The sequence below is a fragment of the Peromyscus maniculatus genome, chromosome 1 (assembly GCF_049852395.1).
Source record: "Peromyscus maniculatus bairdii isolate BWxNUB_F1_BW_parent chromosome 1, HU_Pman_BW_mat_3.1, whole genome shotgun sequence".
Classification (NCBI taxonomy): Eukaryota; Metazoa; Chordata; class Mammalia; order Rodentia; family Cricetidae; genus Peromyscus; species Peromyscus maniculatus.
In genome coordinates, this window is record NC_134852.1 from 20,599,591 (window position 1) to 20,626,368 (window position 26,778).

The window sequence follows — 26,778 nt, forward strand, 5'->3', positions numbered from 1 at the left end:
CCACACTCTGTGAATTTTTCCATCCTCAATGAAATCCTGAAAATGCTCAAATCAAGTTCCTCTAGTTTGAGGCAAGTTATCCAAACTCTCATGGTACCTAAAGCTTCTCGTCACATGTTTTAATTTTTTTGATGGAAATAAATATACAGCTTAAAACTTCTGGAGCTAAAACTCACATGAAATACAGTTAAGCTCATTGAGTTTAGATACAATCAGAATGCTGAACAGTGTCCTACACCAAGTTCCAAACTTTTTAGCATCACAGAAGGAGGTTCTGTACCCACTAAGCAGTAATCACCCACCTCCTTTTTCCCCCAGATCCTGACAGCCACAAACCTTTCTTTTGTTATAAATTTGACAGTTGTAGATGTTCCCCATCAGCGGAATCATACACCATGTGATAGTTTGTGCCTGGCTTCTTTTATTCATACTAATGCTTTGGAGAGTTACCCACATTTTTCCATCTCTCTATGATCAAATAATATTCTACTGTGTGGGTAAACTACACGTTGCTTATCAATTAACATGTATGTCTTGAAAGTGCATGTCTGTTGTGTGGAACTAGTCTAATTTTCAAAATCCAAACCATCCATGCATAATTAACCTGTTTTCTATGACATAAACGTCTCTTGTATTTGGATTTAGAAATCTGTTTCTTTCACTGAGTTAAGAAAACTACTACAGCCTCACTGAATACATTGTCGATGCTGCTAGACTTTCTGTACTCATCTTTCTGCACTGTGGGTTCCTGGGGTTTTGTCTTTGAATATATTTAAGTTCTTGAACTTGAGTCATGCTTATCTCATTATTCTCTCCCTTCTCCTCTGTTTGTATGTATGTATGTATGTATGTATGTATGTATGCATGTATGTATGTATACATGCACACACAGAGGTGTGTGTGTGTGTGTGTGTGTGTGTGTGTGTGTGTGTGTGTGTGTTTATATGCATTTGTGTTCATGGGGTGTGTACTTGGCTGTGCATGCAATCTTGAATGCCAGATATCATCTTTGAAAGTTTTCAACTATTACTCTCCATTTTATTTGTGGGGATGGAGGCAGGGTCTCTCACTGAACATGAAGCTCATCATTATAGCTAGGCTGGATACCCAGCAAGCCACCAGGATCTGTTGCTTCTACTAACACCCTCAACCAGTTCAGAAGTTACAGATACAGATATAGAATAGTATAGATATGCCAGGCTGTAGGAATTCAATATGTTCTCAACTTGTCCTCTCTTTTATAATCCAAATTCCTTCATTTCCTTGCCCTTGTCCACTTCTGATGCTTACTGCTGTGCTTTTTATTGAACTGACTGACTCTTTTATTTGCAGTATTTCTATTTGCTTCTATTCTGGGCTCAATTTCTTTGTTTAGTCATAACTTTGTATTACTGGATGTTTCCTCTAAAGATTTGGCCATTTCATCCACATTGTTAACTTTCTCATCTAAACCCAAAATTGACTTCTTATTTCATCTATCAGTTTGAGTCCTCTGTATGATCACTGATCCTTTTATTTTTTTTTATTTTGATCTTGTTTTGTTAATTTATTTTTAAATGACACATAAACATGATGATTGTACACACTTGTGGTATACCATCTGATGAGTCCATACATGCATACATCTTGTACCGTTTAAACCAATTCAAACATATCCATCTCTTCAGATATGTGGTGTTTCTCTATGATGAACAATTCTACAGGCTTTCTTGTTGCTTTTTTTGATACACAATACACCCCTATCCCCTCTGTGCAGTAGTTCACCAGAGAATCTTCCTCTTAACAAATTGTTAGGATCCACTTTCCCTGTCCCCACTTCTTCCTAGTCTCACTTCCACTTTCTTTCAGGCAATTGGGTTTCTGTGCTTTAAAATTTCTCCCATGACTCACACATATAATATTTTATTCTACAACTTTCTTGTTATGTTTCTTATTATTTAAATAATTTTTTAATTTAAATACATTTGATTATATTCTGCCCCTCCCCCAACTTCTTCCAGATCCTCTCGCCCTCCCTATCCACTCAACTTTAAGTTCCTTCTCAAAATTTTATATATATATATATATATATATATATATATATATATATATATATATATAATGACTAAAATCAAGAAAACAAAATAAAACAACACCCAAAAAAGGAAAAGGAAAAACAAACAATAAACTTTAACCAAATAAAAGCATGCACACACATACACACACAAAAAAAAATTGTGGAGTCTATTATATGTTGGTCAACTACTCTGGAACATGTGGCCTGCCCTGGAGTAGTTGCTGTCTTTATCTTGTATTTTAGTCTTTATTATCTTTGGTTTCCAGAACTGAGTAAGGAGCTGAGAACTTTTGGAGGTATTATAACGACTTATTGCTTCCCATCTGTTGTGTTTTATGCATGTATTGAGATAGATATGTCTCAATTTCTTGCCCCTGTGTTTGTGTGTGTGTGTGTGTGTGTGCGCACGCGCGTGCGTGCGTGCGTGCGTGAGCGAGTGTGTGAGCGAGTGTGTGTGTGTGTGTGTGTGTGTGTGTGTATGCTATATGCATGCATGTTCATGGGAAGGGAGTGCACTTGAGTTTGCATGCATGTGTGAATGCCAGATTTCAACTTTGAATATTTCTTGTTATTGCTCTCCAATTTGTTTTTGAGGCAGGGTGTAGCTAGAGTTTTCCTGCCTTGCCCACAGTCAGGACAAATCTTTGTCACCCACCAGTCCCACAGCCCCTCAGACCCAACCAAGTAAACACAGAGACTTATATTGTTTACAAACTGTATGGCCATGGCAGGCTTTTTGCTAACTGTTCTTTTATCTTAAATTAACCCATTTCTATAAATCTATACCTTGCCACATGGCTGGTGGCTTACCGGTGTCTTTACATGTTGCTTGTCCTGGTGGTGGCTGCAGTGTCTCCCTCCTCAGCCTTCCGCTTCCCCAAATTCTCCTCTCTCCTTGTCCCACCTACTTTCTGCCTGGCAACCTACTTCCTGCCTGGTCACTGGCCATCAGTGTTTTATTTATATAGAGCAATATCCACAGCAGCAGGGTCTCTCACTGAACTTGAAACTCACCATTATAGCTAGGCTGACTGGACAGTAAGCCACTGGTATCTGTTGCTTCCATTCCCACACCCAAGCAGTACTGAGGTTGCAAGCATGTCCTGCAAGCCTGTTTTTTATGTGGGTGCTGGTATCCAAACAGGTTCTCATACCTGCCCAACATAAATTTTACCCACTGAGCCATCTAAACACCCTGCTTCTTCCTATTTCTATTTTCCCTTTTCCCCATCCTTTGGTTTGTTTGTTTCATTTTGCTTTAGTCTTCTTGATGACTTGTATCAATTTGTATTTGTATGTCCCACTGTTACTGAGGGGCACCATTGACTGCTGTGACTTTATAAATCACCCATTTTGCTGTACAGTGCTTTCCTCAGACAATCCCTCCAGGAGGAAGGAAAGGCTCATAAGACTCTGAAGGTAAACAAAATGTCACATGTCCAGGAAAGTGAAAACTTGCGAGGTTTTTTAATGTCCTTTAACAGCTTTATCAAAGATTAAATAACTGCTAAGGAGAAGAATACATCCAGGAAAACTACTGAGAGGACATTCTTGAATCCATAACTTTAGTTATCAGTTGGGCAGGGAGAGTCCAGGGTTGCAGCTTCCATGAATTGTCATCACTATTAAGGTATGCTTTTCTGTGATGCAGCTGATTTAGGCGCAGGGGTGAATTCCTACTCTTAGAAGTAACCCCTTACCCATACTCCTCTTCATAATCACAATAAAAATTAACTTGGGCTCACTAAATTGGGCTTTGGTGCTATCATTTTGTGTGTGCGTGTATGTGTGTGTGATCTCAGAAAAAGTATCTCACACAGCAAATATGTGCTTGACTTTCTTTTCCAGAAAACAACATATGTAGATAGATAAAACCATAGACATTTATTATCATAATACTCCTTAATGACAGAAAAATTGGTTTAGAGAAGCAGTTAATGGATCTGTAACATCTGTCTCTTCAGAACCACCCAGCTTATCTAAAAACTGAAGAAAGAGTAACATGTTAGAATGCATGTCTTGGTTCTCCACCCTCCCAATGTCAATGTCTCATTTACCTCCCCTGGTATTAAAAAGTCTTTTTGCCTCCTTTTCCGGGGGGGGGGGAGCTCACACATGTGCAAGTGTGTGTGTGTGTGTTTGAGAAAGGGAGAGAGAGAGAATAAGGTAAGGAGGTAGGAGAATATTGATAAGGAGGTAGGGAGGTCCTGGGAAAAGTTCAGGAGGGGAAGTATGATTAAAATATATTGCATAAAAATTTAAAATATTGAATAAATAAAACCTGAATATGCATCATGCTTTTAATGATGACATAAAGTTGTGCTGTCCACTGTTTGAAAGACATTTAATTTTTATTGATCCCTGTCAATGTTCAGGAAGTTTGTTTTAATCAGAAATCTAATATGCAGATGATGGATGATCTCCAACCACTTAAAATTTGATACTTCATGCACACAAGAAAGTGGGGGATATTGATGCGTTCACAGGGAGACCCCCCACAATATGTTTTAAATGATGATCAAGCCATGACGACAGAGGGGAAAGCAGATTTGGTTATATTTTATAGACTTTAAAATTGTGTATCTGTGTAGATGTGTGGGGAGACACAAGCAGCTGTGGAAGCGAGTTCCAGGGGAGGAGAACATAAGGAATGCTGATGTTTCTCTTGTCATGTGCTGCTTCAGTGTTTCAGTATCTATCTCATATTTATTTTGTGACTCAAAGCAAGTTTTAAAACTGAAAAACAGTCCAGTGGTGGCACACACCTTTAATCCCAGCACTTGGGAGGCAGAGGCAGAGGCAGGCAGATCTCAGTGAGTTCTAGGCCAGCCTGGTCTACAAAGCAAGTTCCAGGACAGCCAGGAAACACTGTCTTGGAAAACAATGCATCCATAATAAAGTGGCTAATTAGTAATCATTCTTAATATGACTGGATTCGGAATCACACATTTGGGCATGTCCCAAAAGATTTAACTGAGGAGCAAAAACTCACCTGAATGTGGGCAACAACAGCTCTTAAACTGAGGCCTTAGTCACTATAACAGGAAAAAAGGAGTCATCCAACTGAGTACAAGCCTCTATCTGTCTCTCTGTCTGTCTACCTCTCAGTCTCTCCTGAATGCAGACACAATGTGATCAGCTGACTCATGTTCTCACCACCGCACCTTCCATCCATACCATAATGGACTATGTTCCCTCAAACCACAGTAGCCCAAAGATACCCTTCCCTCCTTCATTGAGTTTTCTCTTCTTGGGTGTTTTGTCACAGCAACAACAAAAGTGACACATGTGATTTTAATCATTAGAAAAAGGTGGAAATGGAAACCAGCATGTCAGATTTGCCAAAGACCCAGTATACTTGTCATTTTGTGACTGTGTTTGTGCTCCCAAGCCAAGCTGAGGATTTTTGACCACATAAGCCCACTGTACTCAACAGGAGACAAATTTACAGGAAATGTCTGCTGCCCCCTGATGAAGTCATAGTCAGGAGATCTAGAGCTCAGACTTCTCACCCACCAGCCTAATACTTTGCTCCTTTCACAGCTAATCTTACTTGTAAGGAGAACATTGCTTCCATTTTTTATCTTTGTTGTAATTGTCAGTCAATGAACACCAACTCCGATTCAAAATGTAGCCTTCCTTGGTGCATTCATAAATGTACTTTTTTCCAAATTGGAAAGGAAAGGTACACATTGGAGGATCTGCAGAGAAAGATGGATAAAGGATGCACTAAGAACACTGTCCTCAAATTAATCCCTGTGGAGAAAATAGTCAACTATTTTTTTCTATCTGATTGGTATATGTGTGTGTGTGTGTGTGTGTGTGTGTGTGTGTGTGTGTGTGTGTGTGTGTGTGTGTGTATGACTGCTTTCTGAAATCTAAAACATTTTCTCCAGATTCTACACACTGCCTCTTGGGGCATGGTTATAAAATATATACCTTTATAGGACTCTCACCAAATGCTTTGCAGTATCTCCACCTTCCTTGGAAATAATAATCAAGGGAGCACCAATCATAGTCACTGTGGACAGAGATGCAGCTGTGGTAGGTTACCTCATTATAGATGAATGGAAAGGTACAGTTTGGCACAGGAAATTCTGGAGAAAAGAACAATTTCAGAATGTAAAAGATGCTTACAGTGGGAAATGAGTTTGTTTTGTTTTGTTTCTTTGATTCCAGGGTCTCACTATGCTGACCTGTCTGGCCTAGAATTTGCTATATAGATCAGGCTGGCATTTAACTCAGAGATCCACCTGCCTCTGACTCCTCAGTGTTGGAATTAAAAGGCATTCGCTATCATGGTTAGCAGGAATTGACTTTTAAATTTTTATATTTCATTTAATTTTTAAACCAGGTTTCACTCCTGTAACTCAGTCTGTCTTAGAATTCTGTAGCTAAGACTGGCCTCTCATTCATATCAGTCCTCCTGCCTCAGCCTCCTGAGTGCTGAGATTAAAACCTGAGCTACCATGCCCAGCTGGGACTTGATTTTAGAATGTTCCTTTCAGTGAGGCACAGGCCTGCTCCCCCAAAACCCCTACATACACCTGCAGCTGGTGTCACTCGCTACCTTTCTGCTTGTGACAGAAAATATCAGCAAATCTCCAAGAAAATTAGAGATTTCCTCAATTGGAGGTCTTTTAGCAGTGAGAGACTTCATCTCCAGAGCTCATAACTCGGGAACCTTTCCCATGATCTGTTCCCCTGACTTACCAAGGTAATCTCCAAAACAACTCTCCACTCTCTCTGCTGCCCCTCCACAAGCATTTTCATCACTTAGCATTTTTCTTTGTTCTGTCTGCAGCAATAGCATATCTGTGTCTTCTCCCAATGTATTGTTCCATTCTGAAGGGCCCGTGCTCACTCTTAATCATAAACGGAGCCATACAGATGACCTATTGACATTCCCTTGTTCTTAAGATAAGACAAGGCTTTGACGTGGCTTATCTTTTTCTATTAAAAAAAACCCCTGAAGCTTGTCAGAATAATTCCTAACTGCATTCTAATTCTAAATACATATCCTTATACCCACAGATAAGTGTAGCTCTCAACTTTCATCAAATAAGCTTCTTCTAGCAACTAACAGAGACCACCACAGAAAACCACAACTAGTCAAAATACAAAGAATAACTGATCATAAGGTTCCCTTTCCCGGTGGATACATCTACAATACAACTCCTTCACAGAAGGCTCAGGGAACACTGTGGAAGAAAAGACAGAAAAATTGTAAGAGTCAGAAGACCAGGAAATTTACTGTGAGATGTGCCTCCTAGAAATGGCAGGAAAGCTTCACCCATGTAGCACAACAATATAGCTGCCTAAACAAGACCTGAACAAGGACAGCATCAATGGGCATGCTAACACAGAAGGGGGAATATCATTAAATCTCACCCCTGGTCAAAGAATTACAGGAAATGAAAGGATGCTGGGAGTGGGAGAATTAGTTTTCTCTCATAGAGGAGCCTCCAATACCAAGTGGGCATCCCTGTAATCATATACATGCATGCATCACTGAATAGATTCAGCAAGTTGTGTATATATATATATATATATATATATATATATATATATATATGTGTGTGTGTGTGTGTGTGTGTGTGTGTGTACATATATATGGAGGCCAGGAATTTGAGGGAATGTGATGTGGAGGGAACATTGGAGGAGTTGGAGAATTGAAAGGGAATGGATGGAAATAATGCAATTATATTTTAATAAAATAAATAAATTTTAAACTGGTATTTGTAACAAGATGGTTTTATTAATTACATTAATGACCTTGATTTAACCACTCATAGTGTAAACCTATATCCAGGCATCAAATTTGACTCCATACATATGTAATTACTATTACACTGTAAAGGGAAATAAACAACCAAGTACAGAAACCCACATAGTGCCTTATCCGAGTCCCAATGGATAAAGGAATGCCTTCTTTGAGTGACAAGTAAGAATCTTGAGTTGGTCACTTAACTTCAATATTGTTTAGCTGATGTAGCCCAGGGAAGCCTCTTAGGTCAGAAGAATAAAACAAAAAATTTCCACAGCAGGAAAGTATGCATCTGCTATTCTTAAGAGGTGTAAGCTAACATTTAAGATGCTGCCAGATAGAGGTTGCCCCCTTACCTTCCATTGGGGGCCGTAAATAGGGAATCAAGTCTGAAAGACAAAAAATAATTTGTAAAGTGTAAGCCACCTTCTAAAGTACTGCATATACAGAATGACTACGAAATATACATCAGTGTCCTGCAACATCTCATCAAGTTGGGGTTGTATATCTACCCAGGGAATGTCACATCAAGCTGTAGAAAGCCAGGAAGTTCCATCCACTTAGATGTGAGCTCTCACTCCTCTGATGTCTTCCTTGGAGTCAGTTAAAGTCATCCCACCATGTCCAATGCCATGCCAGTTCTGTCCACTCACTAAAAGTCTAAGTAATATTCTTCTTCCAACTTATTGTTAACAGAACATTTCAATGAGAATATGGTGCCAAAGTAAATGTTAGCCATATTTAAGGAGCCTGGGTCAAGGGGGGATGAGAAAGTTTGTCAGATAAATTGAGATTATAATTGACCCCAAACATCCATAATATGAGTGGTGCCACCCCAAAATGCAACCAACACCTGCTGGAAAATATGATTGAGAGAGTATTACAAGATTTTTTGTGTGTTTGAGTTTTTGTTTTGTTATTCTTTATTCTTTATAAATGTGTGTATGTGTATTTTTTGTGTGTGTGTGTGTGTGTGTGTGTGTGTGTGTGTGTATTTGTGTGTCTGTTTGCAAGCCATGATATATATGTGGAGGTCAGAGGACAACTTGCAGAAGTCATTTCCCTCCTTCTACTATGTAATCTGAGAATCCACATCAGTTGGTGAATCTTAGGGTCAAGCTCTTATATATAATGAGCTACCTCCATGCCTGATCTCCTGTAAGGTCATTTACACACCCTTTGTGTATATCTGTCATTCCTGTAGAGCATTTTATAATAGCTTTTTCATTTTCTGGAGCAACTTCCTAAGGATCCTTCCCTCATAACTTTCTGGCTTTACATATTTTATTTTCAGTTTTGTTAGGATTGACTTAAGCAACTTCCTTGATATTCTACTATGTTTCCACAAAGTTCTGAAGTGTTTTTATGAGATAAAATGAGTCATGATAAGAGTGCTTCAGAATTCAGGGGGAACATGGGAGGGTGCTGTGGGATGTCCTGTATGCCGTAAATATATGTTGCTATGATTGATTGAGAAATAAAATGCTGATTGGCCAGTAGCCAGGCAGGAAGAATAGTGTAGGTGAGACAAGGAGGAGAATTCTGGGAAGTGGAAGGCTGAAGCAGGGAGACACTGTCAGACAATGTGATGAGAAGCAACATGTTAAGATACCGGTAAGCCACAAGCCACGTGGCAACTTATAGATTAATAGAAATGGGTTAATTTAAGGATAAGAACAGCTAGCGAGAAGCCTGAGGCATTAGGCCAAACAGTTTAAATAATATAAGCGTCTGTGTGTTTATTTTATAAGTGGGTTGCAGGGCTTCAGGGGCTTGGCAGGACCTGGAGAGAAAGACTCCAGCTACAAGAGTATGGTGGTATTTTATTTATACCGAAATGTGATTTTGATTGTATGTTAATAAATAAAGTTGCCCGGGGGTCAGAGCTATTAGAGCCATAGCAAGAGCGTGGTGGTGGTGGTGCACACCTTTAATCCCAGCACTTGGTAGAAGAGCTAGGTAGATCTTTGTGTGTTCAGGGATACAGCCAGCATTGTAGACATACGCCTTTAAGACCTGGAGGGCGGTACTTACAGGCAGTGACGAGGCAGTCATGTGTTTGGGTTTACAACCAATGAGAAGGCAGAACAGAAAGACTATTTAAAGACAGACACACAGGAAGTAGCTCTCTTTCGGGGAAGCTAGGAGCACTGCAGGAGGTAAGATTTTAGCTCTGAGCTCTGACCTCTCGGCTTTCTCTTTTACATTGGTTGTGTGTTTCTTATTTTAATAAGATGGTTGGTTACATCGACACAAGAGGGAAATAAAGCCCTGCCAGCAAGTGATCTTATTCCCTTCTCCAAAGCAAGTGACTCAGTACGCTTTCCTCAATCCTTACTTGCTTTAGACTGTCCCCCTCCAACACACGCCCCCTATTTTCTACCTATCTGCTTTCATTCCTTACTCAAAGACAGCTACTCTGTGTAGCTAGAGTTTTCCTGCCTGGCCCATAGTCAGGACAAATCTCTCTCACCTGCCAGTCCCACAGCTGCTCAGACCCAACCAAGTAAACACAGAGACTTATATTGCTTACAAACTGTATGGCCGTGGCAAGCTTCTTGCTAACTGTTCTTATATCTTAAATTAACCCATTTCTATAAATCTATACCTTGCCGCATGGCTCATGGCTTACCGGCATCTTCACATGCGGCTTGTCATTGTGGTGGTGGCAGTGTCTCTGACTCAGCCTTCCACTTCCCAGAATTCTTCTCCTCCTTGTCCTGCCTATACTTCCTCCTGCCTGACTACTGGCCAATCAGTATTTTATTTACTAACCAATCAGAGCAACATATTTGCCATACAGAACATCTCACAGCAACTCTGCCTTGTCATAGACAAGATTTACTAAGATATCATGTTATAGCGTTGGCCTCCTTTCTGACTGCATTCCAACTTGCATGATTCTTGCTTTCTTTATATCTCTGGTGACAACAAGAGTCCAAATCCTTTCTAAGAGAAGAGGATATGTCTCAGTTGGTTGAGTGCTTGCATAACATGCACAAAGCCCTGAGTTTGATCCCAACAACATATAAACTGACTAGGGATGGTGGTACTTGCCCATAATCTCAGCTCTCAAAAGGTAAAAACTGGGAAATCAGGAGCTTAAGGCTATCTTCATCTACATGGTGAACTTTAGATCTATTTAGACTACATGAGACTCTTTCAAAACATACAACTGAAACAACAAAGTGTTCTAACTCTCTCTTCGTTAGACCTAGAGTACCCCACACTCTGTATATTTCAAGCTGTCATGCACAAAAAGCACAGCTTTCTCTAGGGCCCTGCATTCCTGTGGACACAGCTGCAGGACGATGGCTGTGCTAAAGGACTCCTCTACCCTTCCTGATTAACTCACAACCACACCACAAGACGAGACCCCTTGTTCTGCATTGAAATTACTTGTCTCCTGAGGATGCCATTCATATGGTCCAAATTCCATATAAGTGACTTATAAAATGAATCAACATGAAATTTCTCCCCACCAAACCTGACCTCAGTCACCCTGACATCTGCCCCACAGGCAACCCATGTCATGTGTGTTTGAAACGTATGGACACTGTCAGTCAACAACCAGATAGAAAGGCATTAACAGACTACTCTCATGCAAAGAATAACTGAGTCCATACACTATTTTATACCTTGCTTCCTTAACAAGAGGTTTTGCAGAAATTTCAAAAAAAAAAAAAAACTCAAAATAGTTCCCCTCTTTCATGAAGATATTATTTATTACTATACAGATGCTGAAACTAGGGCTCCCTTACAGGTAAAGTCACCTGTTCTGTGCTCACTCAACCAAGGAGGGGAAGAACAAACAACAGTCCAATCCACAGCTCTCCACCCTCTCCTTGCTGTACTGGAAAGATGTCATGGACAGTTGATCTCCAGCCTTTCTCAATTCTCATTTGCCTTGGACTCTCCTGCTCCAACCCTCTCCCCCTCTTTTCCACCTCACCTGCATTCAGTCCATACATACAGACAGCTAGCGACACCCAGCCCACAAGATGTCTCATCACCTCCAGTTGCCTGCAGATGGCACACCCAGGAGCAAACCTTGCTCTGACTTTATACTCTCTCTTTCTGCTCCTCCTACTCTGTCTGCTCACACACTTCCTCCACAGTGAATTCCCTTTGTCCTAAATGACTTAGAGTGATTCAACATTTATCTTAGAATGTTGCATGGTGTCTTTCTAAAAGTGTTGTTTGCCCTGTAAGGGATCTTTTGGCTTTTTCAACAAGACAGCCAATCTTTGAATATCTTACAACGTTGTAAGATATAGTCTGCATCTTCTCCTGATTTTTAGAGATGAAACCTGGAGAGATATTAGTATTTATTCAACACAGCACCATGCAGGTGCATTTGGGATCACATCCAACTGTGTCTGATTTCAAAAGCAATAATTAACCAAGAATTTGTCCTTGGGAATAAGGAAGGGAGGAAGGAGAAGAGAGAGGAAGAGAGGGAAGAAGGGAAAATATGAGAATGGAGAGAGGAGGGTTAACAGTGAGGGTGATATTTAGAAAATAGAACACCAAATCAGAAGTAGATATCTCTCTTGCAAATGGCTTGGCGTACTTCAAGATAATCCAAAATAAAGAACAAATGGTCTTAGAGGCCAGGCATTATGGTCATGTTAGTAAAAGCAGGGTTAACAGTCATCATTCACCAAATGCCTATGAAGAGATCAGGGAAAAGATGAGCATCAAAAACATAGGCTTTTATACTTTTGATAAACTAGGATAATGGCCATAAAAACCCTCCAGTGTTGCCATGGATGATGAATATCTTCATCAGATGCAAGAAAGAAACACACAGGCTAGCAGTGCTTCTTGAATACACCCATAGAAGTCTCATCACAGTGGCATCATATGGGATCCTGTACTTGGTTCCACTAGGAAACGTAGGGCTAAAGATTTAGAGACTGGGGGCCAAAGTGTCCAAGTCATTCATTAAGATTAAGTGTCTCCACAAAACCAAACTAGTAGGAACTCATGAACATTAGACCAACATCTGTGGAGTCTCCATGGGACTGGACTAGGCCCACTGCATAAGTGAAACAGTTGTGTAGCTTGATCTGTTTAAAGGGCCCCCTGGCAGTAGGATCAGGATCATCCCTGGTGCATGAGCTGGCTTTTTGGAGCCTACTACCTATGGTGGGACACTTTGCACAGCCTTGATGCAGGGGGAGGAGCTTGGACCTGCCTCACCTGAATGTTCCAGGCTCTTTGGACTCCCCATGGGAGACCTTGCCTTGTTAGAGGAGAGAATTGGGGGGGGGGTTGGGGGGAGGTGAGCAGCGTGGAAAGAGAAAGGAGAGGGGGATCTGTGATTGGTATGTAAAATGAATAAAAAAAACTCCTTAATAAAAGAAGATTAAGTATCTCATGAAGAAGTGGAAAATCATGGGTTTCATTCAAGCATCCTGAGCAGATCTATCTGACTCATCCCCACTCCAGAATCTAGGAGATCTTGCAGGTTAAGTGTCTTCACAGGACTCCTGATCTTCTCATAGCCATTGGAAAAGCCATCTCTCCATTGGAAATAATTGATTTAATGCCAGTTACAACTTAGTTCACATGTGTGGAAAATAAGGACCCCAGCCCAAAAGACAAAAGCTATTTTGGGAGCCTAATTTGAGAGAAAAATGATTACTGTTTTTAGTTATTTTGTGTTCATTATTTCCCATTATAACCCTGTCTCCAATTAGAACTATCACAATCCAATTTACATGCATCTCCAGGGATGAAAAGTTCTGGTCCATATCCCTTATTCATAGAGTATGGCAAATGGCTAAAAGTTAGCACACCCTTGAATTGATTTAGCTGCCTTTTCCCTGCTTTGTTGAACATTCTTCAAATCCTCTTTACTGTGGTCCTAACTTTTCCCAAAGACAATGGGCAGATATGTTCCTGAATGCTAATGGAGTTATGTAAATGCTGATAAATATGTACATAGTGAGTGAGGACTGGTCAAAAGATTCACTTTGTTTTACATGCTAAAGGACATAGTGATCAGAGGCCAGAACATCTCACCCTCTGGAAAGACTGCAAGGGACATCAGAAAGAACCCATTATTCCTTTCTATCTCACCTGAATAGTTATTATGTCCTAAGGCTATTGTCACTTGTGCTAAAGAGAAAGCTTTCCAATTTTCTCAGAACCAAGGCTGGTATCTAGCCAACAACATTCGGTGGCTTGGGGCAAGTTTGAAAGGAAAATTTTACCCAAGATCAAAAACCTACAAAAAGGCAGAGGTGGACTTAGATCTTACAGCTTCTATGTGAATACCTAATTGATTTGCAGGCCATTGAAAATTATCAGTGATTCTGATACAGAAGGGATCAATAGGGACTCCATTTTTATGTGGAATGCAAAAAACAAAGAGATACAGCAAGGAGGTCACACTTTTACTGTCTTCTATAGGACCTGTAGAACCTTGAGAATATACACCCATTAATATCAGATAGACTAAAGCTCAAATAATGAATCTCCATTTGTTAGTCAGGGTCATGGATAAAGGAGTTTTTATCTGTGGCAGGGGTTGTTTCATATCTGTGCTTCAAAGTCACACAGCATAAGAATATTAAGTTCTCAAACATCATGAGTATTTGTGAATTTAAGAGTAGGGCAATTGGAGGGCATGGTGGCACATGCCTTTAATCCCAGTACTCAGGAGGCAGAGGAAAGTGGATCTCTGTGAGGTCAGGGCCAGCCTCATCTACAAAGTGAGTTCTAAGTCAGCTAGGGCTACACAGAGAAACTCTGTTGCAAAAAATAATAATAATAATAACAACAAAAAAGAGTAGAGCAATTGTATGTGAGATGTTTGAGTCCATTATATTAGTCTGCTAAAACTGCCAATACAAAACACCACAGAGAGACAAATCATGCCTTCACTCATTCAAACCAATTAACTCCCTGTCATTCTTCAAACATCTAAACAGAGTAGTCTTTAAAAGCATATGCATTTCAATACTGTTGGCCCCCAAACACTATTCCTCAAAGTTATCAGGCCAGACTCATTCACTCCTTTTCTTCAGATCCCAGAGAACCCATGTGCTGTCATTTGATATTGAAATGTCAACCATAGATTCACATGTTTGAACACTTTATCAGCAGCAGGAGGCACTATTTTGGAAGGTGGCACCTCCTTTGAGAAGGTGAGTCTCCAAGGGTGAGCCTTGAATGTTTATGTCTTGGCCCTACTTCCTATCATCTCTCTGCTTCCCAACTGCAGGCTAAATGTGACCAACAAACTCATGTTCCTCCCATCATGCCTTTTCTGGATTGATGGACTGTGTCACCTCAAATTGTAAACCAGAAAAAAAATCTCTTAAGTTGTTTCTTGTGAAGCATTTGGTCATGAAAGGACATGTAGTAATAGCAGTTACGTAGCCTGAACTGGCCATCTCCTATGAGCAGATTGATCCTACCCCAATTGTCATCAGAGAAGTGTCATCCAGCAACTGATGGAAACAGACTCGGACCCACAGCCAAACATAAGGAGGAGTTCGGGGGATCCTGCAGAAGAGGAAGAGAAAGAACTGTAGGAGCTAGAGGAGTCAAGGACGCCACAAAAAAACACACAAGATCAACTAACCTGGGCTCACAGGGGTTCACAGAGACTGAACTGACAACCAGGGAGCCTGCATGGGACTGACCTAGGCTCTCTGCATATATGTTACAGTTGTTTAGCTTGGTCCTCTTGTGGGACTCCTAACAGTTGGAACTCTCTTATAGGCTTTTGGGACCCTCCTCCTCATACTGGGTCACCTCGCACAGCCTTAATAAATGGGGTATATGTTTAGTCTTACTACAACTCGATATGCCATATTTTGTTGATACTCATGGGAGACCTGTCCTTTCCTAAACAGAAATGGAGGAGGAATGGATTTGGGGGTGGGTGGGTGAGAACAGAGTTTTGCGAGGAGGGAAGAGAGGAGGTAGGGGAAACTGTGACCAGGATGTAAAATAAATATATATATATATATATATATATTTTTTTTTTTTTTTTAAAAAGGGGAAACTGTGACCAGGATGTAAAATAAATATATATATATATATATATATTTTTTTTTTTTTTTTAAAAAGGCATCATGTCACTTACTCAATTTCCATTGCTTCTGCCTGATATCTACTCTATATTTGTATCAGTAAATTCACATTTGGACCTATGAATGTGCATGTTCATTATCCATTCCCTTTATTGCACTGCAAGTTCAATGAAGATGGAGATTTTTTTAACACTTTATCCCCAGACAAATGGACTAGCGAATGACATGCTCAGCGCCTGTGGTTTTGAATGAATACCCCATGCTTTCCCCACAGGTTTGGGAATAAGGGTTTTGTGGAATAGCATAGATAGGTAAAGCAACTAGGATACATGGCATATGCTGAGTGATTGTACAGACTAGCTGTTGGGTGTTTTTGTGTGGTTTTTGTGCTCCCCTTCCTACTTCTGGGCTGGAATATTGTCTGCATGGAGCTTTTTGCAGATCTTTTGCATGCTTTCACAATCACTGTGAGTTTGTGTGTGTATCTGCCCAAGGTTGGGTGAGAAGGTGGAGAGGGTGGCAATGGGAAAAACTGAAGGAGGGGAGACGGAGATGTCCAACATTTTCAAAAGGAACCAGAATTGTTAAAACAAATAAGTAGAAATAAAGGATGGCTGTTGGTCCAAGGACCTTGACGAGCTTGTATGCATCATGAGATAGTTCACGTGTCCATGGACAGGAATGATTTTCAAAATATTTTCTGATGCTGACCTTAGTAACTCTGTGTTTTCACAAGCTGTTATTTTCAGTTAGTATGTCTGGTTCTTTGTGCTTAACTTTCCTGATGTGGTAAAATAGAGGTGACAATAAAACCATGGTCATCAAATTGCAGGGATTTTTATGAGTCTCTCTCTCTCTCTCTCTCTCTCTCTCTCTCTCTCTCTCTCTCTCTCTCTCGTGTGTGTGTGTGTGTGTGTGTGTGTGTGTGTGTGTGTGTGTGTGTGTTAGCACACAATACAATCTCTGGTGTAAAACACGCTATAGAAGCATTCACCTATTGCTCCTGCTATTATCAGTGCAGCTAACAGTAACTATTATTTTAAAACAGTGATGCTACCAAACTCTCTGTCTTAGGTATTATTGTATTGCTGTGAAGACCATGGTAATTCTTATAAAAGAAAGCATTTAATTGGGAACTTGCTTACAGTTTTAAAAGGTTAGTTCTTCATCATCATGGCAGACAGACATGGTACTGGAGCAGTAGCAGAGAGCTTTACATCCTGATCCCCAGACTTCTGTCAGAGAGAGAGAGAGAGAGAGAGAGAGAGAGAGAGAGAGAGAGAGAGAGAGAGAGAGAGACTGGGCCTGGCTTGGGCTTTTGAAACCTTAAAGCCCAAACCGGTCCACTCCTTGGTGACTAAGCATTCAAATATTGAGCCTATGGGGGCATTCTCATTCAAACCACCACACTCTGTAAGAAAAACAGTAGTGTGAATGAATTTACAGATGGAGAGGTTAAGGTGCTAAAAAGTTAAGTCCCAGTCTTATGACTGTTAAAATCTGGGCTAGAGTTTCACACTCCTTGTTACCTGACTCCACTATATTTTGAATCACCAAAATACACTACTTCATTGTACATTGCTTTCTGGGTTGTTTTGTATGGAAGAATGAATCAAGATTGACGTAAGGCTTCCCCCTAGTGGGTTCCTTATGAACATGTAGAAACAACCACTATTTCTTCAGGGTTCATACATGAACACTGTCTGAAACCATCATGCTTGATGAACAGCTTGGCTGGATATAAAATTGTTAGTGCCCATATTTTAAATATGTGACTAAAAATGTTGTGTTTTCTCTATTATTTGTTCTTGAGCCATGGGAAGCCAAAATGATAGCTATATTGCAGCTAAATGACCAATAACTAATGAATGAATAAAGAATTTGTGGTACATTTACACAATGAAATACCAGTAATTTACTTAAAAAAAAAGTCATAAAGTTCTGCCATGGACAGTAACATAGAGAGACCTGAATGACACTATGTTAAGTGAAACAAGACAGTAATAGAAATACAAATATCACATCATCTAATCCATGTGGAATCTAAAAACATTGATCTTGACTAATACTCAGCATAGACCAGGGAAGGTCAATGGAGGGGTCATAGAAAGTTTGGCTGGTGAATATAATGTTACAATTACATAGAAGAAATAAATTCTAGTGTTCCATGGCACACTGGGTGGCTATAATTTAAAATAATGAATAATGTGTCACTCAAATAAGTTAGAAGGGAGGTTTTTTTGAGCAGTTGTCTTTTGTTGGGATTCCTGAAGGAATCTGAGAGTTTTGAATTGTGTCATTTTACTTGGGTAAGAATCACCATCACAACTCAAAGTCTATTTTTCTGGTTAGAAGACATTTTCATCGTATATTCACACACAGAAACACACACACTATGGAAAAATGAAATGAAAACTTTAGAAGAGAATACACAAAGCAGAACTATAAAACAATGTCCCTGATGAACATAAGTGGAAAAATTCTCAATAGTATGCTTGAAAATTGAACTTAGCTATACCTTAATAAGATTACACCTACAGATAAATGTGGCTCTTACCACTCATCAGAGAAACTTCTCTTTACAACAGAGAGAGCTTTAAAGAAAACCACAACTAGTCAAATTACAAAGGACAACTAATCATGAGATGCTCAGCCCCACTGGATACATTTCCAACACAGCTCATCCATCTAAGGCTTGGGGAACATTGTGGAAGAGGGGACAGAAAGATTATAAGAGTCAGAAGACAGGAAATCTGCTGCGAGATTGTGTCTCCTAGAAATGACAGGGAAGCTTCACCTATGATATCTCAATAATATGACTGCCTAAACAAGACCTGAACAAGGACAGCACCAATGGACACATAGACAGAAGGGGAAAAGAACTACAGGCAAATGCTGACTGCTGAGAGAGGGAGAATTAGCCTTTCCCAGGGATGAGCCTCTAGCTGGCTATCCAATACAAAATGGTCAGCCCTGAAATCATATATATACAAGCAACAAAAACAGACTCACAAGGTTGTATTTGTATATCTGTGCACTTGTTTACATATAATATATATGTTATAATAATAAAGTAAAAGGCAGTCAATGGTGTGGGGGAGGTACGTAGGAGGAGTTTGGGGAGTAAAGGGAAGGAGGGAAGTAATGTAACTATATTTTAATTAAAATTAATTAAAAATTTTCAAGGTTTGATTACTTATTTTTTTCTTTGAAAGACATAATTTTGGCTGGACTCACACTTAGACATAAAAGCTCCCAGTGAGGACAGCCAACATCACTTGGTAATCTATTCCTATTCCTAGCATTTCATTGGCTTTCTTCATTCCCTTGGCCAAAAGTTGAGCATATTACACAGCCCCCTTTTTGTTTTCCTTAGTACATTATTTCTTCAAAGATATACATTGGCATTTGTGTTGCAGGACACATGAGGTAACATCTTCATTTAAAAAGCAGCTCATCGATTATGTTGAGGGGCATGGAGAGAGGGTGCTGAGGGGGAATGCTGGGGACGTTGCATTTCAGGGTTGGGCAGAATCCTGGCACAGGGGAATCTCCCAGGAGTCTATGGGGAGGACCTCAGCTTAGACTCCTAGCAATAGTGATAAGTAGCCTGAACTAGTCTTCTCCTGTGACCAGATTGGTGCCTGGCCCAATTGTCATCAGAGAGGCGTCATCCAGCAACTGATGGAGGCAGATGCAGAGACCCACAGCCAAACATTAGGTGGAGTTTGGAAATCCTGGGGAGGAGGAGGAGGAGGAGGAGAAAGGAGTGCAGGAGACAGAGGGATCAAGGACACCATAGGAAGGCTCACACAATCAACTAACCTGTGCTCATAGGGGCTCACAGAGTCTGAACAGACAACCAGGGAATCTGCATGAGACTGATCTAGGCACTCTGCATATATGTTACAGTTGTGTAACTAGGTCCTCTTGTGGGACTCCTAAGAGTGGAAACAGGGGCTGTCTTCAACTCTTTTACTGGCTTTTAGGACCCTACTTCTCATACTGGGTCACCTTTCCCAGCCTTAATACATGAGGGATATATTTAGTCTTACTGCAACTTGATATGCCATGTTTTATTGATACTCACAGGAGACCTGCCCTTTCCTGGATTGAGATGGAAGTGGAGGGGGCTGAGAGGTGAGACGGGGAATGGGGAGAGGGACTGGGGGGGAGGACGGGGGAATGTTGTGGCCAAGATGTAAACTAAATAGATACATTTTTTTTTAAAAATAGATACATTTTCTAGATCTGGCCACTGTACATACATTTTTAAAAGCTCATATACAGTGTCTGGGGTAAGATGGTGTAGTGGGAGTTGTCCCTGTGTGACCCACTTACTAGAATAATTGAGAGGTGCTGGAGGAAAGGAGGAGCAAAACACTGAAGAAAAATAAGTCAACACACTCGGAGATGACTTCCTGCCTAAACCACTTGCTGTGCAAAGATGATGACCAGAGATCAGATCCTTGGTGCCTACACTGAAAATGCCAAGCAGAAAGAATGGAACACTTGCTTGCATTCCCAGTGCTAACTTGCTGAGCTCTGAGTCAAGTCAGAGACCTTGCTTAAAAAAAAAAACAAGCATATCTTTAACTAAAATAGAATAACATCGTAAGTGTAGCTACTCTTCATCAAAGAAGCTTCTCTTTACAGTAAGTGGAGACCATCACAGAAAACTACAATTAAAATCTCCGACCCCACCTCTCTTTCTCCCTCCACTCCCATGAAGTGTGCACCCCTCAACCTCCCTCTCTTTCTCTTTCTTTTTCTCTCTTCTCTCTCTTTCCTATCTTCTCTTGGTCTCTCTATTATAACAAACCATTTCTGTGCCGATGTAGCCTCTGGATTGTGAGTATCCATCCACCACCCCGTCACCCCACTGCTGCATCTGTCCAGCATGCCAGCATGGTCCCCTGCACTCATGGGATACCCTGTCCCCGCCAGCTGGGGGTTTCCCCCTGTGTGCATAATTCATAACAGTCACAATGCAGAGATCATCAACCATGTGGATCCCAGCCCCAGTGAATACATCTCCATCACAACCCTTCCTCTGTAGCTCAGGGAACATTGTGGTAGAGGGGTGGAAATATTATAAAAGTCAAAGGACCAGGAAGTCTACTGTAAGACTCTCTCCTAGAAATGGCAGTGGCACCAGGCAGTGGTGGCACAGGCCTTTAATCTCAGCACTTGGGAGGCAGAGGCAGGCAGATCTTAGCTTGAGACCAGCCTGGTCTACAAAGCAAGTTCCAGGACAGCCAGGCCTGTTGCACAGAGAAACACTGTCTCAAAAAAAAGGAAAAGAAAAAGAAAAACAGAAAGAAATGGCAGTGGAACAATAACACTAAGTTTTCAAAGGTCCCCCAGCTCTAGACAAAGAACTACAAGGAGGCAACAGATGACTGCTGAGAGAAGGAAAACTAGTCTCCCCAAGACATTGTTTCAATATCGAAGGTTGAGAATGACCAAAAAGGACACCTGCTGTTGACCTCTGGCCACTGTACATACATGCACACAGATGTGCATACCACACACACATACACAGGCAAAAATTAAGTAAGCCCAGAAGAACAGAGTTCAAGTTTGTCAGTTCTTTGGTATTAGGAGGAAGCTAGAGCTTCATCCAAAAATTATGCCAGGCAGTCGAGGTAAAACCAGACTGACAGTATCCCCTGCAGACAAGCCTAGAGCTCTTTTGAGCCTCAAATTCCAGTGCAGGTTTTTAGTGAGGTGGTAATTTCTCTTTTGAATGGGAGGCAGTGGGCAGAAATTTTATTTTGTCATTCTGTACAATTCAAAGAGCATCTCTTAATGATATCTTCTGAGGAAAAAGGGTTTTTAAAACTGAGCTACTTCAGGGACCTGAGACAGAGAGCTACAAATCTGGGAGCCTAGACTTAGCCTTATAGAGCCATAGGAAGAAACAGAAACATAGGACACAATTGTAGGGGGTGGATGCTGTGGAACAATGATTTTCTACACTATGAATATGTATTACTATCATTGGTTAATAAAAAGCTGACATGCTGGTAGCTGGGCAGGAAGTTAGGCAAGAAAACCAAACTGAGAATGATGGGAAGAAGGAGGGAAGAGTCAGGGGAGATGCCAACCAGCCATAGAGTAAGCAGGATATGTTAAAAAATGAAATTAAAAGCCATGATCCATGTGGCAAAGCATAACTAGAAATACGGGTTAATTTAAGTGTAAGAGTTAGCTAGTAACAAGCCTGATCTATTGGCTAAGTATTTGTAATTAACATAAGTTTCTGTGTGTTTCTTTGGGACTGAGTGTTTGGGACAGAGAACGTCCAATTACATAGGAAAGATCTGGATGCTGTCAAGCCAATAAACAGCAGGTAGTAGGAGCTCAGCTCATGTGGCAAAATATATAAGGAAAGGTAGCCACACTCTTCATGGCCAGAAGAGCTCATCAAATGAAAGTAATTTTGGATTTTTCTAGCTCTGTGCATGAGGTCAGTAGATGGATCAACCTCTGGAGCCACTTATCCATCACACATGTCTGCAATCCCTCCAGCAAGGATATCCATAATTGCAGGAATTTGGGGAATTATGATGACAGGGATTAGGTCCATGTGGGTATCAGTGCTATTGCTTCTCACATTCCCAACATACCCAGAAGAAATGTCTCCTTATTAAAACATCAACTATCCCTGGAGGTACCACTGTCAGAGTCTCTAATGTGAGAAAACCTGATCAATATGATCTTTCTTAGAAAATTGGGAATCAATCTCCCCCAAGATCCAGCTATACCACTCTTGGGCATATACCCAAGAAATGTTCAATCATACCACAAGGGCACTTGCTCAGCTTTGTTCATATCAGCATTGTGTGTAATAGCCAGAACCTGGAAACAACCTAGATGTCCTTCAACTGAAGAATGGATAAAGAAAATGTGGTACATATACACTCAGTAGAGAAAAAAAATGATATCATGAGGTTTGCAGGCAAATGGATGGATCTAGAAAAAATCATCCTGAGTGAGGTAACCCAGACTCAGAAGGACAAACACGGTATGTACTCACTCATAAGTGGATACTAGATGTAAAACAAAGGATAACTAGACTGCAACTCACAGCTCCAGGGAGACTAGCTAGTAAGGAGGACCTTAGGAAGGACACATGCATCACCCAGCAAAGGAAAAATAGATGAGATCTACACGAGCAAACTGGGGGTTGGGGGGGCAATGGAGGGCAAGGAATGGTGAATGAGAACATAGGGGAATGGGAGTTTTGAACTGGAACAGGGATAGAGTGGGAGATCAAGGAAACAGATACCAGGATAAATGAAGACATCATGGGAATAGGAAGAAACAGAGTGCTAGGGAAGTTCCTAGAAATCCACAAGGATGACTCCACCATAGACTACTGGCAATAGTGGAGAGGGTACCTGAACTGTCCCCTCTGGTGATCAGATTGTTAAATACCCTAACTGTCATCATAGAGCGAGCCCTCATCCAGTGACTCAGAGAAGCAGATGCAGATATCCACAGCCGGGTGCCAGGCTGAGTTCCAGGAATCCAATCAATGAAAGAGAGGAGGATTCTATGAGCAAGGGATATCAAGACCATAAAGGGAAAAAGTACAGAGACAAGTGGCGAAACTAGTAGAAACACATGTACTGTGGACCAATAGCTGATGAGCCCCCACTGTACTGGACTAGGCCCTCAGGACAAGCAAAACAGTTGTTTAGCTTAACCTGTTTAGGGGGCCCCTGAGGCAGTGGGATAGGAACCTGTCCCTAGTGCATGAGCTAGTATTTGGTATCTAGTGCCTATGGTGAGACATTTTGTGTAGCCTTGGTACAGGGAGGGGGCTCTTGGACCTGCCTCAACTGATATTACCAGGCTCTGCTGACTCCCCATGAGAGTTCTTGCCTTGGAGGAGGTGGGAATAGGGAGTGAGATGGGGGAAGGCTGAGGGGCAGGTGGAGGGAGGACAGGGGAATCTGTGGTTGGTATGTAAAGTGAATAGAAAATTTCATAATAATAATAATAATAATAATAATAAAAATAAAGAAAAAAAAAGAAAAGAAAAAAGTGCCTTACAAGCTTGCCTACAGCCCAATCTTATGGGGGCATTTTCTTAATTGAGGTCCCCTTCACTTACATGACTCTAGTCCATGACAAGTTGACAGAAATCCTTCTAGCACAGCATTTTATATTGTACTTTGTTATATTTTCTTTTCTTGATTTGTGGAGGTGTGTTGTTGTACTGTGTTTTTCCTTTTTGAAAAAAATTAAAGTTGGATTGGTAAGGACTGTGGAGGATTTGGAAGGCCTTGGGGAGGGGATGATATGTTCAAAATATATTCATAATTAAAAATCATTTTCAAAAATAAATAACAAAATGACAAAAAATCATTTTAATAATAAAAATATAATAAAAAGAAAATCTCCCAACCAAAAACAAACAAAAAAGAAATTACAACTATCAGTAACGTCCTCATCACCAGCCTTTACTCCTAAAAGGAAACAGAGGCTGAAGGACCGCTTCCTCTCGTCTTCAACTGTGTGGTGCCTTTAAGAATGAGGTGACCTTCTTCATGTTTTCATGACTCAGTACCAGGAAGTTGTCCCATTCTTTCATGGACAGCCCACCACGGGTGTGCTCAAACCATGATCCATTTATGCTTGTGTAGAGAGGAAGAAAGTGTCAATCAGAAAACATGAGAATGGGACAACTTGATTTTCTTCACTTTTCTGCCTTACAAAGAAAAATTAAAACAGTCTGCATTTACAGCATTCAACATGATGTTTGATGTACACACACACACAAATAGTGAACTGATAAAATCAAGTTCATTAACAAACTCATCACCTAATACATTTACCACTGGAGACATCCTACTGGCAGGTTGCGAGGACAGGAACATGTGCTGGGAAAATCAGTCACACTAATACACGAAGACAGAGGGTCTAGGGCATGGCCAGGCTTGGACTTTTTAGTTACTATCCTGTCTGGAGATCTATCTTAACCCCTTCTGAGGGAGAGCCCCCACCCAATGGCATCCATATCTGAGGTTACTATATTTTTTAAGAGTGTCTCATTGAGACCCAAGCCTCCAAAATGTGGATCATTGGAGACATTCTAAGAATAGCCTTCTACTTTATGCCAAAGTTTTATGTCCATTCACAGTGCTAGTCTGATGTGTTTTCCAAAGTCCCAGTGTCTTTACTGTTCCTGTTCTGGGTGTGCTCACTCTTTACGTATCAGTTTCCATTGCACACTTGCACTGCTCCCTGTTACCTGAGGGGCTAACTGAATCAAGTCAGGAGAGAAGCCAAGAGTTCAGACAGGGTAAGGCTAGTAGGAAACATGAATTCAAAGAGTCTAAAACTGGACTGGAGGCTGAGGGTAAATGATCTACAGAGAATTTGTACAGCGAATGTGAATTAGGCAATGCATGACAGAGTTAGGTCACTTAAAGAGGCTGAAAGTTGGACTCAGGAGATGGCTCAGTGGAAAGCATTTGTCAAACGTGTGAGGACCTGAGTTTGAATCCTCAGAAACCATATAGATGGTGGTACAGCTTCTGTTTGTCACACTGATGTTCCTTCCCTGAGATGGCAGTGGAGACAGAAGATTTCCCTGAAGGTTGGAAACAGCTAATCTGGCACACACAAGATGAACAAGAAATAAGAGACCTTGATTCAAACAAGGTAGATAGCAACACCTGATGTTGTCTTCTGACTTCAACACTCAAACCTCAAACCTTAGAACAAGAATGCCCACATTCACACATAGGCATTCATGTCATCATAAACCCATATACATATGTACATCATGAGAAAAGCCAAATGCAAGCCACATGTGGTGGCACAGATCTGTAATGCCAACACTCAGGAGGTAAAGACAAGAAAAGTTCTGGAGTTCAATGTCTTTTTCAGACAATCAGTGAATGTGTACCCAGCCTGAACTCACCTAGACTCTGTCTCAAAACAAACAACAGATGCAAAAGCATGTCAGTGAAGATACAAGTAATAAGCTTATGACATATGTCTAGATGATAATTAACAGTGGTTTTGTCATAAAACAAGTAAAAAGATATTTATTTTGGGCAATGATTACAAAAGGTGTGTCAACAAGCCTGGCCTCACTCTTGTTACATAGACAAGGATGGCCTTGAATTATTGATCCACTTCTCTCCACTCCAAGAGTTCTGGAATTAAAGGCTTGAACCTTCCTACTGAGCCTGGATATTTGTTATTTGTTACACTCTAATTGTTACACTCCAGTGACAAGATCTAATGCCTGGATCCAACAACAAATAACCACAAAATCTGTGTGTTAGTGGGGAGTCATTTTCAACAAGCATACAAGTCAGTACCTTCCTCATGGTGATGTGTACTAGGAAAACAGAAAGACATGATGACAGAGACACATGGAAGGAATGGTATATTATTTGGTGTTGGAAAGAAAGATTCCCATCAATACAACAATTTATTGGCTGAAATCAACTGAAGGTATGAATCAAGGTTGTATGATATCATTAATAATCACACCAATGAAATATGAGACATAGGTACCTGTTTGTGTGTGTGTGTGTGTGTGTGTGTGTGTGTGTGTGTGTGTGTTTGTGTGTGTGAGAGAGACAGAGAGACAGAGATACAGAGTCAGAGAGACAGAGACAAAGAGACAGAGACAGAGTGATAAAAATAGAGAGATAGAGAGACAAAGAGATGCAGAGAGGCAGAGAGACACTGAGAGAGGGAGAGGGAATCCTTGTGACCTTTTAGAATCAGCTGAGTATTTGTGTTGAGGAAGATCTGCTCTTTGGGAAAAATAGAAAGGTCTCTGTCAAGTGGGGCAGGGCAGACAACCACCAGAGGAATCTGAACTTTACCTCTCTTCTCAGTTCACCTTTGTCTGCAATTTCTCACAGCTA

General features: G+C 40.8%; 1 protein-coding gene and 1 long non-coding RNA gene across 3 annotated transcripts in view; one reads left to right on the plus strand and one right to left on the minus strand.

Moving 5' to 3' along the window:
* Nucleotides 1-26,778, plus strand: part of LOC143266763 (uncharacterized) — a 230,770-nt gene that overhangs the window by 34,503 nt on the left and 169,489 nt on the right. The window lies entirely within an intron of this gene.
* LOC143271992 (binder of sperm protein homolog 2-like) lies at nucleotides 3,922-11,872 on the minus strand. Its single transcript, XM_076565138.1, has 6 exons — nucleotides 11,776-11,872; nucleotides 8,180-8,212; nucleotides 6,013-6,153; nucleotides 5,610-5,757; nucleotides 5,049-5,091; nucleotides 3,922-4,042 (listed from the first exon to the last, which is right to left on the minus strand). Exons 1-5 carry the CDS (start codon nucleotides 11,831-11,833, stop codon nucleotides 5,085-5,087), a joined length of 387 nt encoding a protein of 128 aa, XP_076421253.1. The 5' UTR covers nucleotides 11,834-11,872; the 3' UTR covers nucleotides 3,922-4,042; nucleotides 5,049-5,084.

Coding starts and splice junctions, on each gene's coding strand:
- LOC143271992 (XM_076565138.1), bottom strand. CDS start 11,833: ATGAGACATCTTGTGGGCTGGGTGTCGCTAGCTGTCTGTATGTATGGA. Junction 8,213..11,775: donor TATGTATGGACTGAATGCAG/GTGAGGTGGAAA, acceptor TTTGTCTTTCAG/ACTTGATTCCCTATTTACGG. Junction 5,758..6,012: donor GAGATACTGCAAAGCATTTG/GTGAGAGTCCTA, acceptor CTTTCTCTGCAG/ATCCTCCAATGTGTACCTTT.